Below are 17,865 nucleotides of genomic sequence, written 5' to 3'. Positions count from 1 at the left end.
AGGGGTTACATTCACGGAATCGTCTGCATCATCAAGAAAGTCTTCGATACTTCCGTTGAACTCAATTAGTTGTTCCGGCTGGACAACCGCTTCATAGACAACTTCTTCAATTACCTGTTGCTGCTCCGTCACTTGTGATTCGTCCTCCTCCTCCTCTCCGCCATCATCCGGCGAAGTAGACCCTAAGGTAACCTCGGTCAGCACCTCCACCGGAAACAAACTGGGCACGGCCGTTCCGGTCAGCTTGCGGGTGAGAAAGTCCTTCTGCTGGAAGTGGCGATGGCACAATCGCGGCGGTTCCCGTGAATTCAGATCGATGTCGGCTTCGGTTAGCCCGCAAGCCTCGAGCCAGCGCGGCCACACTGGGCTGTCCCGCGGTGGAAACCGGAACAGACGTAAGCCATGCTCGCGGTGTCGCGTATTTTTGCACACCAGACACTTGCGCCCGTACTTCATGGCAGAAATTTGGAACGTTTTGGTTTTGTTTTGATATATCAAAGCTAATACTGCCCAGCTGGTTTTCGACTTCATGTTTTGAACATTTTTTTCATTAGGCAGATACCCAGCCAATGCAATACGAATTCTGAAACGGAAATCAACTCGAATTGCATCCGAACTCCGTTTCAAACGCAACAAACGGTACGAACACGGAATTGAAAGCAGTTTTAGAATTCGAATTGAGTTGACTGGGTATGCGTTATATTTTGCACCCTTACCAAAAATCATGATTTATTGAGTTCCAAATCCCACTTTTCATACGATTTTTTGAGTTCAGGTATTACAATTATAAAAATTATTATATGTAATCTAGATTTCTGGAGCAACATTTGAAAGGGGCGGTACGACATTGCCCTAACGGCCTTTCGTCCCATTTAAACGCGAGTGATGAAAGGCCGTTAGAGCAATGTCGTACCGCCCTTTTCAAATGTTGCTCCAGATTTTATCTTTATCATGTCAATTTGGAGCCGCAGAAATAATCGAGGTCAAATCCAAATTCTGAAACGGAATCTAATTAAAATCGTATACAAATTCCGTTGCAAACGCAACAACCGGTTCGAACACGGAACCGGTTGTTGCGTTTGAAACGGAATTCGTACACGATTCTAATTAGATTCCGTTTCAAATTCGGATTGATTTGACTGGGTACTTGACGGTTCGAACACGGAACCGGTTGTTGCGTTTGAAATGGAATTTGTAAACGATTCTAATTAGATTCCGTTTCAAACCGGATTGATTTGACTGGGTACTTGACAGCTCGTTCCAAGTAGAGACCCTAAATAAGGAGACTGGTCGATGTGAATTGGACGTACCCAAACAGACACAAGTTTGACGTTTCCAAACGAGCATTTGCCTTTACGTCCAGCAAGACTTGGCAGTGTTGGCAAGCACAAAACATACGTTGCCAGAACGATTTAGCAAAGTCTGGCCAGTCTCCCTATTTAGGGTCTCGATCGTGGTCTCGATTCCGTGTACGAACCGGTTGTTGCGTTTGAAACATAATACGTAAACGATTCGAATTGAATTCCGTTTCAGAATTACGATTGAGTTGATTGCAAGGTTGACTGGGTAGCTCCAGCTGTCAACATGCTTATGCGCTCTATTCAAATGTTGTTCCAGACCATGGCTTTATAGAGTTATCTACGTGCGCATGTATTGCGTGTACGTACACGAAAAAGATTGAGGTTAAATTTTGTCCGGCCAGCAAAATCAAATGGTGCGCTAGTGTGTGTACGTGAAACGTCATAAAGCTCTATACAGCCTTGGTTCCAGACCTTTTTCGTTCACATGTTTTATCAGATCAAACTCACTGGGCACACGTCAAAACACTTTGACGTCATGAAAAACTGCCTCCAATTTTTTTTCCTAATTTTCCTAACGAAAGTGACAGTTCCTAAATATGGTTGAAGATTTTGCTAGTTCGTCACATTTAAAATCGATTGAAATGAATGAACAAACGTGTAAAAAGTGAAACTAAGCATTGATTTTGTTGACGAATCTGTGAAAATTATTCTGTCTCAGGTCAGGTTGTGTAGAGTTGGATATGGATTCAGTTTGAGAAATACGGCCAACATTCGAAAAGGTCCGAGTAGTTATCGAGTAGATTCTGGTACACTCAACCCCCGGTGGTTGGTCACTTTTTCGTTTGACACTTTTTTAATTTGTATCTCGTTGGTTGGTCAAAGTCAAACTAAAAAGTGACAAACCCTCAAGCTAAGAACAAGATTGTCCGTTTGACGCAGACGCAAACGCAGAATTTTGCGCCAGTTCGATTTTTCCATGATCTGTCAGTTGAACATTCTACAGGGGTTGCTTTGTTCAATGTTCGATGATAGGCAGGCTATGATGACAGGCGCAAATTTTTGCGTTTGCGTCTGGGCCGAACGGACAAACTTGTTCTTAGCTTCAGAGTAAAAAAACTAATTAAGAAATCTAAGCTACAGTTAAAACCTGAAGCAACATTTGAAAAAGACGTAAAGGCTTTTTGACAGCCAGAACTATTTTGCAAATTCTGAGCTAACAGGTAACAAAACAAATTCAACAAAACCCGCAGTGTTGAAAGTTAGCTGGGAAGGCTAGCTATTGATTAACATTTCAAGTTTTGTGAAAAAGTTACCTGTTGTCTCGGAATTTGCAAAATTGTTCCTGTTGTCAAAGTGCTTATCTGGTATTTTCTCGTGTTGCTCCAGAAATAATCATGCCAATGCAGAGAAGAAAAATCATCTAAATATACTGTTTTCACATAGATCCAGGGTCTTTTCTCAAGATTTGTTTTAACTGTCGCTCAAAGTAAGTCCGTCCAATATGTAATTTCGTCAATTTTGAAAATTAATCTAGAATTAATGATACAGTTTGTTTCGAAATCATGTCTGGAGTTTGTTTTGGTTATTTGGACCTTTTTTTTAAATAACTCCAGATGTGAACTATCAGAAAAAACCAATAAAATGTTGTACTTTATTCCAACTGCACTCCGCTACCAAAATCTAAACTTAGATACCTTTATGTACCCTCTTGAAGTTCATTGAAAAATAATTAATTTGAAAAAAAATATTACATCTTCTTACAGACCTCCATCTCCTGCAGCAACGCAATCCGTCCCAACCTGGCATCCCTGTGCAGCACATTCACTCACCGCGGTCGGTTCTCTCGAGCTAGCTCTGTGTCCCGTCCGTCGCGACGTTCCAATGCTCAATCCGTTTTCGTGTGCGACTGAAGGCAGTAGCAGAAGCGAGTGAGCCATATTCGTCTTGGCAAGTTTGGCGAGGAGGACTTTTTTTTTCTTCGTTCGTGGTACGAGCTGGCCCCTGAGGCTCTGTCTAATCCGTGGCTGCGTGGAAAATATCGGTCCGTTCCGTGTGTGAAAGTGCGTAAGAATTCGGAGTTGGTGGAGGTACGCCCGCGAAGGAAAAGTTGCGATTTTTCCTTGCGCAATTTGATATCTCTTCGTCGGGGGAACCCATTTTGTGGTGCTCGTCGTGTACTAGCCACACACTCTCGGGAGGAGAAAGTCTGGACAGTGTCTCGGAACATCAGGGCACCAGGCTCACGAGGTCCCGTACGGGCCATCCCAGAAGTCTCCGCGAGACTCCATCCTTCCCAGATTTCCTCGCCCTGGTGCATGGCTATTTTCAATTACTTCCAAATAAGAGCATTTATTTTTTGTTGCTGTTGTTGCTGCTGGCGAGCTGCGTTTGGGTACGTGCGAGAGTGAAAAATAACAAGAAGCAAACAACAAACACGACCAAGACTGAGAGGAGATCCAACACACCAAGACCGACGACGTCTACGACGACGACGGCGGTGAGAAGTAAAAATATTTTTTCATCGTTGCGTGTGCCGTCCTCCTCTCGGCGGCGAAGGAACCAGAAAGATTGTGGTAGAAGATCTCGGCAGAAAGCGAGAAGTTTGCGCGATTCAGCAGAACACGGACCGCGCGAGCGAAGGAATTTTGTGTGTGGCGGAGTGTGTGTTGGGCAGCGATTTTTGGTTTTGGTGTTCTGGAAGGACTTTTGAAAAGGGGTGGTGAGTGAAGGACAAGCCGGAGAAGTTGGGTGAGTTGGGAGGAAACGCATTATGTTGAGGAAGGCAAATGCCAAACAAAGCTAGAGTACCAGAGATTTACCAGAATCCAAAGAATATTACCTTTTACTTACATTTACTAATAACTTGCAGCTTGTCTTCAAACTGAAAGTGTTGATTCGTTTGTTATGGAGCAATTCCAGCTCAAATCGGGATTTTTGCTGGTACTTTTGTACCGACCCTCTCCGATTTCAATGAAACATTGTAGAAATTTTATCCTAGGTCTATTTAAGCCATTTTGATGTATATGGAGCCAATTGTACTCGAAAATAACATTTGAGAAGGGCGTAAGTTATTTGAATATGTTTGTATTTTGTAATTTAAAATAACTGTATCTCGCACCGTACCAAAACGTGGTCAAAGACAAACTTTCAGGAAATTGGACGTGCTTTCTGAAAAAATACACTGTATTAAAAATACACGCCACTTCTATGAGATTTTTATATTTTAACTTAAAAGTTAAATTTTAAGGTTATGTCACGATTTTTTTTCGTTCAAAATTTTTAAGGAAATGGCCTAAGATGTTAAAAAAAGACTCACGAAAAATGCAGGATGGTATGTCTCTCCTTAGATATACAAAAATCTGTTATTTGAAATGTAGTCTAAACGTTAAAACTTCTCAGATAATTTGACTCGTTTTTGCCTTCCTCACGTCACTGAGGAAAGGCTATAAAATCACTCGAAAAATGAACTCCTCAACTAGACCTCCTAGACCCACCTTCATGTATACCTATCGACTCAGAATCAAATTCTGAGCAAATGTCTGTGTGTGTGGTGGGATGTTGATCAAAAAATTGTCACTCGATTATCTCGACATTGGCTGAACCGATTTTGTCCGTTTTAGCGTCATTCGATCCGTCTTGGGGTCCCATAAGTCGCTATTAAAAATTATGCAGTTTAGTTAAGTACTTCAAAAGTTATGCTAAAAAAACGATTTTAACAAAAGTCCGGAAGATTGTAAAAAGGGTGGTTTTTGTAAGAAAACCCGTCATGCTATACATTTTTAGAAAGGTATTTAAAAGACCTTTCCAACGCGTCCAAGACATTGAAGATCTGACAAATCTATTAAAAGTTATAAGCACTTAAGTGTTATTTATACGCTTTTTGGAGGCCGGATCTCAGATATGTTGATGAAAACGTTGTCCGGATCTCTCATGCGACATATCGTTGGATAGGTATTCAAAAGAGCTTTCCAATGCGTCTAAAACATTGAAGTTCTGACAACCCTATCAAAAGTTATAAGCACTTAAGTGTTATTTACGCACTTTTTCGAGGCCGGATCTCAGATATGTTGGTGAAAACGTTGTCCGGATCTCTCATGCGACATATCGTTGGATAGGCATTCAAAAGACCTTTCTAACGCGTCCAAAACATTGAAGATCTGACAACCCTATCAAAAGTTATAAGCACTTAAGTGATATTTACACACTTTTTGCATTTTGGATAGCACCCTTTAAATGTGAGGAAGGCACCAACCACCTAAGGGTGGATTAAGTAACGTTTATATTCTATTTTCAGTTATGAGCAATGTAATTGATCTTATATTTGTAAACCAATACATCTAATTGAAATGCTGTCAAAGACAAACTTATGGGAAATTGGACGAGCTTTCCGGTAAAAATATTTACAAGACTGAAGAAGCAAGTCTGTCATATACAAATTGCCAAAACCACAAAAAAAAACTATTTTTTGAACATTTTTATTTTTAAAACCGCTGTAACTTCACAAGGATTGGACTTAGGACAATGGTCTATATGGAGACATTCATGTAAAATCGTCTGTAGAATCGATTCCAGAACAGTTTCAGTAAATGATTTTTGTATTGTTTTGATGAGTTGCTCCATCCTACATTTTTTTGTGAGTCTTTTTGTAACATCTTAGGCTATTTTCAAAAAAAAATTGAACGAAAAAAAACATGAGCTCACCTTCAAATTTGACTTTTAAACTGAAAAATTAAAAATCTCATAGAAGTAGCGTGTTTTTTTCTTACAGTGTATTTTTTTGGAAAGCCCGTCAAATGTCCTACAAGTTTGTCTTTGACCACTTTTTGATACGATGAAACGGCTTCGAGATACAGCAATATTTAAATTATGAAATACATAAATATTTTAAACACTTACGCCCTTCTCAAATGTCATTATCGAGTCAAACTAGATTCATATACACAAAAATGGCTTATATAAGCGTAGAATAACATGTCTACAAAGTTTCATTGAAATCGGAGAGGGTCGAGAAAAAAGTATCCAATTTTTTTTGTTTTGGGCTGGAATTGCTTTATTGGATCTCCTTAAAAAAGTAAAAAAAAAAATCATAAATATGGTCCCTCTAAAGTTTTTTTGTTTTCATTTACAAAATTTGTAGGTTTTTTTTCTATGAAAAAGTTTTTTTTGTGTGGACAATTTTCCAAAAGAGCCTGCAAAAAATAGTTTAAAAGAATGAAAGCAAGCAAGTGTTTGACAAAATGCAAATTCAAATATTTATTGTTTTGATCTTACTTTAAATATCAACCTTTCAAACTACTCAACCTTGCACAAAAATAATCCAGAACATCTCAACCTCGGCAGAACCCTTCCTGTCCACCCACCTGTACGCACGCGAACCCTTTCGATACCCCGCACCGAGACTTGCCTTCCGTACCATCAACGGAGTCAGCAGCAGCAATACTAGAGTGTGGTAGTGTAGCCGCCAAGGTGTAGAGTCGTCGTAACATCGTTGCCAGGGATGCCAGGTCTGGTGGAAGTCGAATCCGTAGACTTGTTAAAAAATCCAGGTGGTTGGTGTCTTGGGAACCCAAAATATTTTTATTCTAGCTAGGGGTTATAGTATTTCCCAAACAAATAGATAGTTTTCTTTTTAAAGATTTTTTTACTAAAATTGAATTAAGGTTTTATCAAGATCAACAAAAAATTAATTTCAAATTTCATGCCTAATTTTACTATATTTCCACAGTTGTGCTAGTGTACATAAACTACAAAATATAAATGATTTTTCGAAAATATGTTTTTTCATGATTTTATGTGCATATGTCCGTTATGATGGTTATGATACATTGTGCCGTGACAGAATGACGTTTCTTTTTTTCAGTTTTTTGCTGTAACTCGGAAATTTCAAAGAAAACATCCTCAATATTGTTACAGATTCTGAAAGTAAATATTATATTCTATTTTCTGGACATGATATGCTTTGGAAAAATGTATCCTGACTACCGGATATGTTTCAGGATTCCAACATATCTTTCGCCATTAAATCAAGTTTTAAAATTTTCCTACTGGTATACTAGCCCGGAGAATGTGTCTTATAAACACAGGGAAATGTATTTTAATGTTGAGTTTATTGCACTCCTATTTTCAAGACAACTCTGATTTTTATTACAAAAAATGATTTACTATAATTTGTTAGGTACCCTATTTAGAAAAAATGGCAACATTGACATTGAATTTATGTGTATTACATAAAAAATATGTCCACAGTCTTATTCCCATCATTGATGTATAATTTGATAAACCTTCATAATACATATAATATTACTTAAATGACATTTGCAACGTTTTCAAGTGGTCAATAGTCGAAATTTTTTATCTTGCGAATGAACTATTCGATTGATTTGGTGTTTTCGGAAATGCATTTTACACCTGCCCAGCTGTTTTGCAATCATTAGTTTTAAAAATATCTAAGTACTGACGGTTTTTTTTTTCGCTGAAAAAAACTTTTGCAGTAATGTACAACGGAAATTCACTAAAAATCAAAATATTTTTTAATCGATCGCAGGCATGCTATATATGATTTTTAACTCTAACAAAAAAATACACATTTTTATAATTAACTTTTGAATTACCAAAATTTGCATTTAAATTTTTCCAAAAAAACGTATGTTTGGCCGTGACTTATACAATTTTCACACAAATTTTAAACATTTTCAACTGCATTTTTGAAAGTAGAATCGAAAAGCAGTTTTTAGAAATTTTGATAAAGATTTTAAAATGAAAAATTTTTCTTCATAAGTGTCCATTTCTTTTATTTTTTTAAAGTTTTTATTTAAGTACATTTTTTTTATAAAATCGTCTAAAAAACATTGTAGGTTTGTCTTTTCGTTCTTGCGATACAGCCACTTGAATATAAAAAATAAAAAAGATAGTTTTTCAAAATCATTTTTAACAAAAAATTTATTGAAACATTTATATGAATTTTGTTTTTATCTTTTTTATGTACAAAAAAAATCAGGGACGTGCTGGTATGGAGAAAAGTTACAAAATGTCTATATATTTTTTTTTAGTTTTTACATGGATTTCAGGTTGTGGGATATTACAGCGTTATTTTGCCAAAATTAACACATTTGAGCAATTCTCTACGGAATCGGTCTTTTTTCTTTGAATCTATGACATTTCCCCGAAACTCACATTCCCGAAGAGACATTTCCCCGAATGCCACATCTCCGAAAAGACACTTTCCCGAAATGTCATTTACCCGAAAATCATTTCCCCGAACGATCCATTTCCCCGAACGGCTACATCCCCGAATGGTGACTTCCCCTAAAAACCATTTTCCCGAATGGTCACTTCCCCTAATTTTCCACATCCCTGAAAATCATTTTCCCGAATGACCATAATCCCGAACGGCCATTTCCCCTAACGCCACTTCCCCGAACCCGGTCAGGCGGGTATGGCCGTTGCCCAGAACCGCGCGCGGTTCTGGACAACGGCCATACCCGCCTGACCGGGTTCGGGGAAGTAGCGATCAATAAAGTATCACAGCTAAAAAAGTAGTAATCCAGCTACGTGTAAAAGTGCTGGGTGTAAAATAAAAATTGCAATATTTTATGCAATTTTATGTAACTTTACACCCAGAAATATGTAGCCCATCAGTATGGGAAACCTACTAGACCGAAATGTCAAGCTCATATATGCGTTTATCCTTACAGATTTACATCGGTCTGATAACCGAGTGGGCAAAGGCGCCAGTCCTTACTGTTGGTGCTGGGTTTGAATCCCGTCGGTTGCAAATTTTTTTTCGTGTTTGCAAAAATTGTACATGCAGTGTGTAATATTAAATGTTTATTTTGACGAAGGTGATGTGCATGCTTTTGCATGCGATTTTACCATCGGATTTTTTGCTGTGTATCATGTCCACAATAGAGCTTTATGACGTTTCGCGTACGCACACTAGTGCACCATTTGATTTTGCTGGCAGACAAAATTTAACCTCACTTATTTTTTGTGTACCGTAAACTGGGGTTACTTTGATAGCCCGGGGTGACTTTGATAGGTTTTTCAAATGCCCGTCAAATTAATATCTAAACATTTTTGAGAATTTTGAGTATGTAAGCATTAAGGGATAGCTTATTATCGAACATATAAGCAAAAATGTGACTGTTACATTGGATGTATCAAAATTAGTGGCCAAATCAAATTTCTATCAATGTCACCCCGGGCTATCAAATTCACCCCAGTTTACGGTACGTACACGCAATACAAACGAACGTTGATTACTCTATTGAACGTTCAAAAAATTCCGAGCTTCACTTGAATTTTGAATATTCAAATTGATGTAAGTGCGACAACTGGCCAAAGGGATTTCAGGTCAGAACGTGTTTGACACACGTTCAGGCCCGACTACCGCAAAAATTTGTAATTGTTACTCGGGACCTTGGCAACCAAAATCAGCTGTCGAGCTTAAGTATAGCCCCTAAACTACTTTAAAGTGATTTAGTAATTTTAAATCTAAAATGGCGGTGATGAAATATTCAAAAAATGCTTTTTGTAATTCAATAATCAACTATTTAGATTTGATTAAAAGTGTTGGTCGCAGAACTCGAATTGGACGTAAAAAAATAAAAAAATAATTGTTCAAAGCCTTCATCCAGCCAAAATTGATAAAGACAAATTAGTTCAGTTAAACAAAATCTAGAACAAACTGAATCCTGCGCATCGAGTCGTCGCATGAAGCTATCGTTGCTGTTCTATCCTTACCACGTAGATACCGTTTTGGAAAATTGTCCTTTGCTGAAAATGGCCGCTACAAAAAAAAAAATCTTTTTTTATGGAACGTGGATGATCTCAATACCCCGCACTCTTGAAGTGTCCGCGTGGTTTATTAATGGCCTTCTACGGTAATTTGTTTTTTTTTAATCTTACAAAACACGTAGGAGAATTTAATATTAACGTCATACTTTTATAAAAAAAAATCCCTAAATAACAATTTAGTTTATATGTAGGTCATCATTCGGAAAAATTGATATTTTGGTGAAGTAACCATTCGGGTATATGTAAATTCGGGAAAACGGCAGTTCGGTAAAATGGCCATTCAGGTAAATGACATTCGGGGATATGGAATTTTCGGGAAAATGATTTTCGGGGATGTGGAATTTTCGGGGAAATGATTTTCGGGGATATGGGATTCGGGAAAGTGGGATTCGGGGATAAGGGATAAAACCATGTTGCATCATTAGTTCGCTCATATAATTTTCCATACAAATTTGTCAGCTGTCCATACAAAAATGATTAATGAAAATTCGAAAATCTGTATCTTTGGAAGGAATTTTTTAATCGATTTGGTGTCTTCGGCAAAGTTGTAGGTATGGATAAGTTCGACACTGAAAAAATATGGTAGCTGGTAAAAAAAATTTAGTGATTTTCTACTTCACTTTCTGTCATTAAAACATGACTTGCAAAAAACATTAATTTTATTTTTTTATTTTCTGATATGTTTTAGGGGATATCAAATGCCAACTCTTCATTCATCGGTCTTTTTTTAATCAAGAGCGACAAAGTTCAAAAATGCAAAATATAGAGAATTTGCTCAGCTTTTCAAAAATATTTTTTTCAAGAGTGGGCACTAATTTTAAAAAAATAAATAACTGCTACTATTTTCAAAAAAGTTTCCTGAAAATTGCTATAATTTGAAAACGGTGCACTTTATCAAAATGTAACTAAAGTTTTTTGATTGCAAATTTGATTTTATATCGAAAAATTAAGTTGACAAATTTTTGTGACCAATATTTCGATTTTTTGAAAAAATTCGTATTGATTAAAAAATGTATAACTGGCTCAAAGATTTTTTGCCTTTTCTGGAAATTTCTGAAGAGTTAGCATTTGATGTCCCCTAAAACATATCAGAAAAAAATAATGTTTTTTGCAAGTCATGTTTTAATGACAAAAAGTGAAGTAGAAAATCACTAAATTTTTTTTTACCAACTACCATATTTTTTCTCAGAGAATTGCTCATTTACCATATTAATGCTCTGGACATATCTCGAAGCAAATTTGGTTTTGGTTATTAAGAAATATAGAAATAATAAAATTTATAAACAAAAATTATTAATTTTTTTTGATTATAAAATTAATTTTAAAAAAACAGATTCAATGTTTGATTTTTAAATTGTATTTTTGAATTTCATATCAATTTAAAGTAGAAAATAGAAACTAGAAATTAAATCATCGATTTGAAAATACTGCAACAAGAAAACTGACTTAGGGATTTTTTTTTATCAACCTGTTTACTACGCCAATTGCAATTTTTAAATCAGAATTTTTTAAAGCAATCGGCAAATATTTGAATTTAAAATCAATTCATCTAAGTGGGGAAATATTAAGGAGGGCGCAAAATTGATGCTTCGCCAAAGGCCCCTTGGGCCCAAGGTGCATCCCTGAAGAAAAGTGACATTTTTCGTAGAGCAAAAGTTACTAAAAATGACCTCATGAACACGCGAAAAAAATATGTGGAATTTTCACTTGTAACCTTTTCTTAGAGAAAGTTACTAAAAACCCTATACAATATTCCTATGCTCAATTTTTGTTAAAGTTTTTGATCCGGAGAATAACTAAGTATAACATCGCAAAGCGCTAGGAGTTGACTCCGAAAAGAAACAGGATGTTTTGGATTTTTTTTTGTTTCTTGGGCCCAATATACACCACATGTTCCAATTTCAATCCAAATTAGCCTTTTAACTCAAGTTTAACTTATGTTACGATTTTGTTTTAAATTATTTATTAATGTTTTATGTACACCAACATAATTATTTTTCAATCATCGACTTGACGTGACCTCAACCCACTAGATCGATTACTTATCTATCCAGGTTTTTAAGCGAAGATGGCGTTCGAATGTTGAACGTCCGAAATGTCAAAATCGCGCAAGAGCACCAACATTAGAAAAAAAAAATGCGGCTGTCATGCCATGGCACACTTTTTTCGTAATGTTGGTACCACTGCGTGATTTTGACATTTCGGGCGTTCACCATTCGAACGCCAAAAGCTGGATAAGCTGCACTGGATTTCAGCCATCGCCTCATTTCTCCAATTTCTCCTAAACGACTTTTCATTTTAACGTTCCTCAAAACTTCTTCTCTAAAACAGATTGTTCAAAACGTTTTCATAAAGCATTTTTATCACGCAAAAATATAATTTCACGTCCTTCATACAATTATCAGCCAGCATGAAAATCCGTAGATTTTGGAGATCAATCCGTAGATCCGTAGAAATGGCTGAAATCCGTAGATCTACGGAGAAATCCGTAGATATGGCATCCCTGATCGTTGCGTTCGTGAGCAGCAGCTAGTCAGTCAGTCAGAGTTAGTCCGTCAGTCGACACGGCAAGTTAGTCGCCAAGTTCGCGTGCGTTTAGAAGTTTGGCAACGTTCGTCGACTATTGAGCGTTGAGTTGGCGCTGTTAGAAAGTAGGATTGGGATTCGGTTTGGGGATCTGGATTGTGGAGTGGTGAAGTTGTTCAAATCGCGCAGTGACTCTCACTCGATAGCCTAGTTCTGTGGTTGTGCGTTGACCGCGGACTCCACGGTGGTGTTTGTGGGGCCAGCAGTCTCGTCACTACTCAACTGGTTGGGGTCGGGGTTGAACAGTGTGCGTCGAGGGACTCGAATGTTTGGTAGGAAAAAGTGAGTTCTCAAAACGGTTCGCAGCAGCAACAAAAACAACAAACCTTTGAGACTGTGACGGAACGTATAAATAAATACCACAGAGGGATTTCAATTTCAACCAGTTCCCTCGGCGAAGAGGCACAGGGAGATTGAACGAATACCTACACAGAAACACCTCTTCGAGCGTGTGTGAAGAAAATAACATCTCGATTCTCAACTCTTCACAGCGATATCCGACAGAGCTTCAGCAACAGGATTAGTAGCGGAGTTGGACGTGGTGTGTGCGTTCCACACACACTCTTCATACAGAGGTAGATGAGAGGTGTTCAACCAATATACCAAACAGGAGCAAAGTGTGTGCGTTCGTGTGTTGTATGTGTGCTGTACAGAAGAAACAGAAGAAGCAGCAGCAGCAGCCGTAGAGCAAGAGTATTTGTGTGAGTGAGTGTGAGCGTGTGTGCATTTAATCGAAACGCAACAACAAGAAGAATTCAATATCCCGATCGGTAATAGCAGAAGAAGAGCAAAACAAGCAAATAAAGTGAGCAGTGCAAAGAAGAAACAAACCAAATCAAAAGTGTTCGATGAGAAGAAGAAGCATCAATTGCTCGATCGCGACGACGAAGAAGAAAAAGGTTGCAGAAGTTGTTTGAAATCTTTCCCCCTCTACACCCCATCCCCGAAACCAAGTCGGTTCAATCTTGGAGTGAAAAGTTAAGGAAAAAATCAAAATCAAAAAACACCATGTCGATGGACAACCGGAACACGTCGGCCCTGTTCAAGCGGGCCGAACAGCTGAAGCGCTGGGAGGAATCGGAAACGAACAAGCACAGCGGCACCCCGAAGAGTCCGTCGATGCGGCGGATCAAGTTCTCCTCGGGGTGCATCTTCCTGGCGGCGTGTGTCGCCGGCGATAAGGACGAGGTGTCGCGGCTGCTGGAGACCGGCGCCGACATCGACACGGCCAACGTGGACGGGCTGACGGCGTTGCATCAGGTGAGTTTCCTACGCACTATACTAAGGTTAGGGCGGGTTTTTAAAAGAAATAGAAAAAATAACTTTGAAATTTAAAAATTTAGTCAAGAAAAAAAAACTTTCAGATAAAGGAAAAAATGATCATCACTCTAAAAAGCTTAGTATTTACATCAATTTATCAAATTTTTAAACCAAAACGAAACATATTTTACTGATAGTTTTGCAGATATCACGAGTTGAAATAATAATAATAAAAAAAAAAACAAATTATTCGCTCTACAGCATTGCCTTGACGTTTTTGATTGCGAGATTTCTACTCGAAACTAGGTGTCCGAAGGCTTGATTGTTGAGGCAATTGCAAACCTCTTTTTAAACCCAAGCTTCCATCCACCCCGGGATCCGAACTGACGACCTTTGGATTGTGAGTCCAACTGCCTACCAGCGACTCCGCCGAGGCAGGACCGAGGGAGACAACTCCTACACCTGGACTGAGCTAATGACCTAATATCTAGGTTAGACCGGGGCCAACATTTACTCCCCCGGCCGACGGAAGGCGTGATCAGACAAATCTCGTCTCGAAAAATGCCACCGGAACCTTCTGGGATCGAACCCAGACCGACTGGGTGATCAATGTCAAAGAGTGAAAATTAAAGGAAAGTTTGTCGGCTTGTTTTCAGTTTATCAAAAATGTGTAAAGTTATTTTAGATTGCAAATTTGATTTTGCATCTAAAATGATTTTGGAAATTTGTTTTGATTAGATTTTAGATGTTTCCAAAAGTCACAATTTTTCTAAAATTCATACTAAAGTCAAAGTCACCTTAATAAAATAAACAACAACATATCTCCGATACCAGATTTTTTGATCGACAAATAAAATCGAAAATTAAAGGCATACGTATTTTGGGAATCTACTTTAATTAATAAAAAGTCAAATTAAAAAATCTATTTTTTTCCGTGTACCTTTTTTTCTCTAAATAGTCTTAATTATTACTTACAACTTTGCCGAAAAAAACAAATCGATAAGAAAATCTCTTCTCAAGATTCAAAATCTCATTTATTTTCATACACTTTTTGTATGACCAGCCCGCAAACTTGTATTGAGCGCTTCAAAGAGGTATATGACTACGGCCAACAAACAAAGAAACTTTCACTTTTTCTTGTTTGACAGTTTGCTCGCAGTATGCGGCAAATTGGCAAACAAAGCAAAAAGTGTGCAGGCTGACGTTTCTGCAAACAAATTCAGGCAAACAAACAAAGCAGGCAAACTGTCAAAAAGTGCGAGTTTGTTCGTTTGCCGTAGTCTAATACCTCCTAAAAACTTTCGATTTTTTCGGTATTCTAGAGATTGGTTATAAAGGGTTATTTTTGCGAATATATTCATGAGCCCTTTGGCTTGTTTTGTTTGTATGGGCAAGCTTCATGACGTTTTGCGCACATTAGCGCACCATTTGATTTTGCTAAAAAACAAACATGAGTTCTGACATGTTTGTCCGAAACTAGAGAATTGAAGCAACAATTTGATTGGAATGTTTCTAAAGTGCCAAACGTTTAGGTGCGACAATGTGTGACTATGGGCAGTGTAGCTCAGACGTGTATTACTTTTTGAAGTTAGCAGTTTCAAAAAACTGGTGCCACGATATCTGGCCGATCTTCAAAAAGTATTTTTCATATAACAAATCGCCAGTTTTTGATGTTGGTATTTTTTTAATGCAAAATTTCAAAATCGGGCTTCGTAATCGACACGAGATATGTCTTGCGAGTCTTCAGCCTATTTGAGATATCGTTGCACCCGTAAATCAACTCAGTGTTCAGAGAAAAAGGCTCACAAAGTTTGACAGTTCGCTTTGTGCATGGCAAAATTAAAAGCTTAAATTGTTTCTTGCTTAGTTTAGTCATGAAATATCTTCATGAAACTTTCAGGAGTGATTGAAAATCATGTTTTTAGTGGATTTCATAAAATTTCTGTTATACGAAATTTTGTGATTTTCTACATGTATTTAACCGCTTAAGCATATTTTTCTAAGCACAATGACCCTTTGTACGACCACATACATACCCTGCCATACCATACCAAAAATGAAAAATTAACTTCGCGACCTTTTTTGACAGACAGTATTTTACTTGACAATGGAATAATCATAGTTGATTCGTCGTGAAATGTTGTCTTGTAGTTTTTTTGCATACATATAAAAAAAAATGATCAGAAATAGTTTTTAAGTGTGTGTTTTACAGTCCACATAAATATTGACATAAGACTTAAGAGCGAGTCCACGAACAGGGCATACCCCTTTGTATGGGACGTCGTTTCGACCTCACCAATCTGCCTGAAATTTTCAGGGGTTGTTTGTAGTACATATAAAACTAGCATCTGGCCAAAATATGAGCACTCTAGGTCAACGGGAAGTGGGGCAAATCGGGACACAAAGTTTGAAGGTTCAAAAACGTAAAAAAATCTTAAAAAGGCTACAACTTAGGCAAAATTCAATTTAATTTCAAAATTCAAAATACATCTTGAAGGGCTTCAAAAATGCAACAAAATGCAGGGTATTACATCCCAATTGGTTAATTCAAAAGGGAGTTATTGGCATTTTAGTGAAAAAATAGCATAATTTTCAAACTGAAATAAAAAAGTGTTCCATCCAGATATCAACTCGCTTCGACCTGCAGCTTGTAGGGGATCATCTGGGACTACCATCTGAGACTGAGACCGCTTTGGGTAAGGCAGTTTAACATATCAAATAGACACTTTTACTTTTAGTGAATTTTTTGGTAGTAAATTTTTGCTCGGAGGACCCCTTAGATCCCATTTTTTGGTGATAAAATTATCATATTCGTGTTCCTGAGACAATTTTTTGAAGCCCTTCAAGATGCATTTTGAATTTTGAAAATAAATTGAATTTTGCCTAAGTTATAGCCTTTTTAATATTTTTTACGTTTTTGAACCTTCAAACTTTGTGTCCCGATTTGCCCCACTTCCCGTTGACCTAGAGTGCTCATATTTTGGCCAGATGCTAGTTTTATATGTACAAACAACCCCTGAAAATTTCAGGTAGATTGGTGAGGTCGATGCGAGATGGGTATGCTTTGCTCGTGGACTCGCTCTTAAGGACCCAATTCTAATCTATATGGAAATAAGGGGTTTGGATTAAAAACCGATCAAAAAACGACATCGTTTACCATTATTGTTTGTGACCTTTTGAAAGCTATGCTGAGAAATGAAAATATTTAACAAAAAAACTGTACCGAATATACAAATGCATTTAAAAATTATTTCGATACTCACGTCAGATAAAAACAAACATTGTAATTTGATGTTAAAAAAAAAACCTAAAAAAACCGGGGATTTGAATTTTTTTTTTCGATTTTTTGCAAATCATTTTTGTATGACAAAACCCAAAATTGTCTGGACTTGTATGGAAAAACTTATCACTCAAATTAGTTTCTTATGACATCGAGAATGTGGCGGTGGTTAGCGGCTTCGGCTGCCGATCCCTAAGTTGCTATGGGGCGCGGGTTCGATTCCCGCCTTCTATCTGATGGCCTTCTATCTGATGGGAAAATAAATCGTCGGTCCATTTGCGTAAAAGAGGTTTTGGATGACTCACCACACGTAACCTTCGAACGCCTTGAAATGAGCAGAAACTTGCAACAGAGCCCACAAAAGATCCGGGGGTCGTTAAAGTGGATTGCTTTGCTTTTGACATCGAGAATGTATGTAAAAGATTATTTTTTCCGCAAAAATGTGTAATTTTTGACACCATTTAAATTGAATGCTTCTATCGTCGTTTTATTTGAAATTTTCAACTCAACCATCTCGGAAATGGGCGCTTCCCCAGAACATTAGCGTAAACATTTGCAATTCATTTCCATTTCTCTAGAAGTTGAAAATTTACATAAATCTGCTCCATAAATCACCCACGAACACAAGCGACCAGCAAATCT

The 17,865-nt window shown here is 37.5% G+C and overlaps 1 protein-coding gene across 21 annotated transcripts in view; it reads left to right on the top strand.

The window, feature by feature from the left end:
* The first annotated feature begins 1,924 nt into the window (after positions 1-1,924).
* The window catches only part of LOC120424884 (protein phosphatase 1 regulatory subunit 12A), a 124,767-nt gene continuing 108,826 nt past the window's right edge, over positions 1,925-17,865 (top strand). For 4 of the 21 annotated variants that reach the window (XM_039589154.2, XM_039589153.2, XM_039589155.2 and 1 more), the window contains exons 1-3: positions 1,930-2,080; positions 3,065-3,388; positions 13,175-13,943. In XM_039589154.2, coding sequence (XP_039445088.1) covers positions 13,692-13,943 — 252 coding nt within the window. In that variant the 5' untranslated portion in view covers positions 1,930-2,080; positions 3,065-3,388; positions 13,175-13,691. Of the gene's footprint in view, positions 2,081-3,064; positions 3,389-12,609; positions 12,749-12,813; positions 12,966-13,174; positions 13,944-17,865 lie in introns of those variants that run through there. The other 17 variants (XM_039589166.2, XM_039589163.2, XM_052709226.1 and 14 more) reach the window with 11 other exon arrangements.

Source organism: Culex pipiens, chromosome 3 (genome assembly GCF_016801865.2).
Source record: "Culex pipiens pallens isolate TS chromosome 3, TS_CPP_V2, whole genome shotgun sequence".
Classification (NCBI taxonomy): domain Eukaryota; kingdom Metazoa; phylum Arthropoda; class Insecta; order Diptera; family Culicidae; genus Culex; species Culex pipiens.
This window is presented reverse-complemented; position numbering and strand designations above follow the sequence as displayed.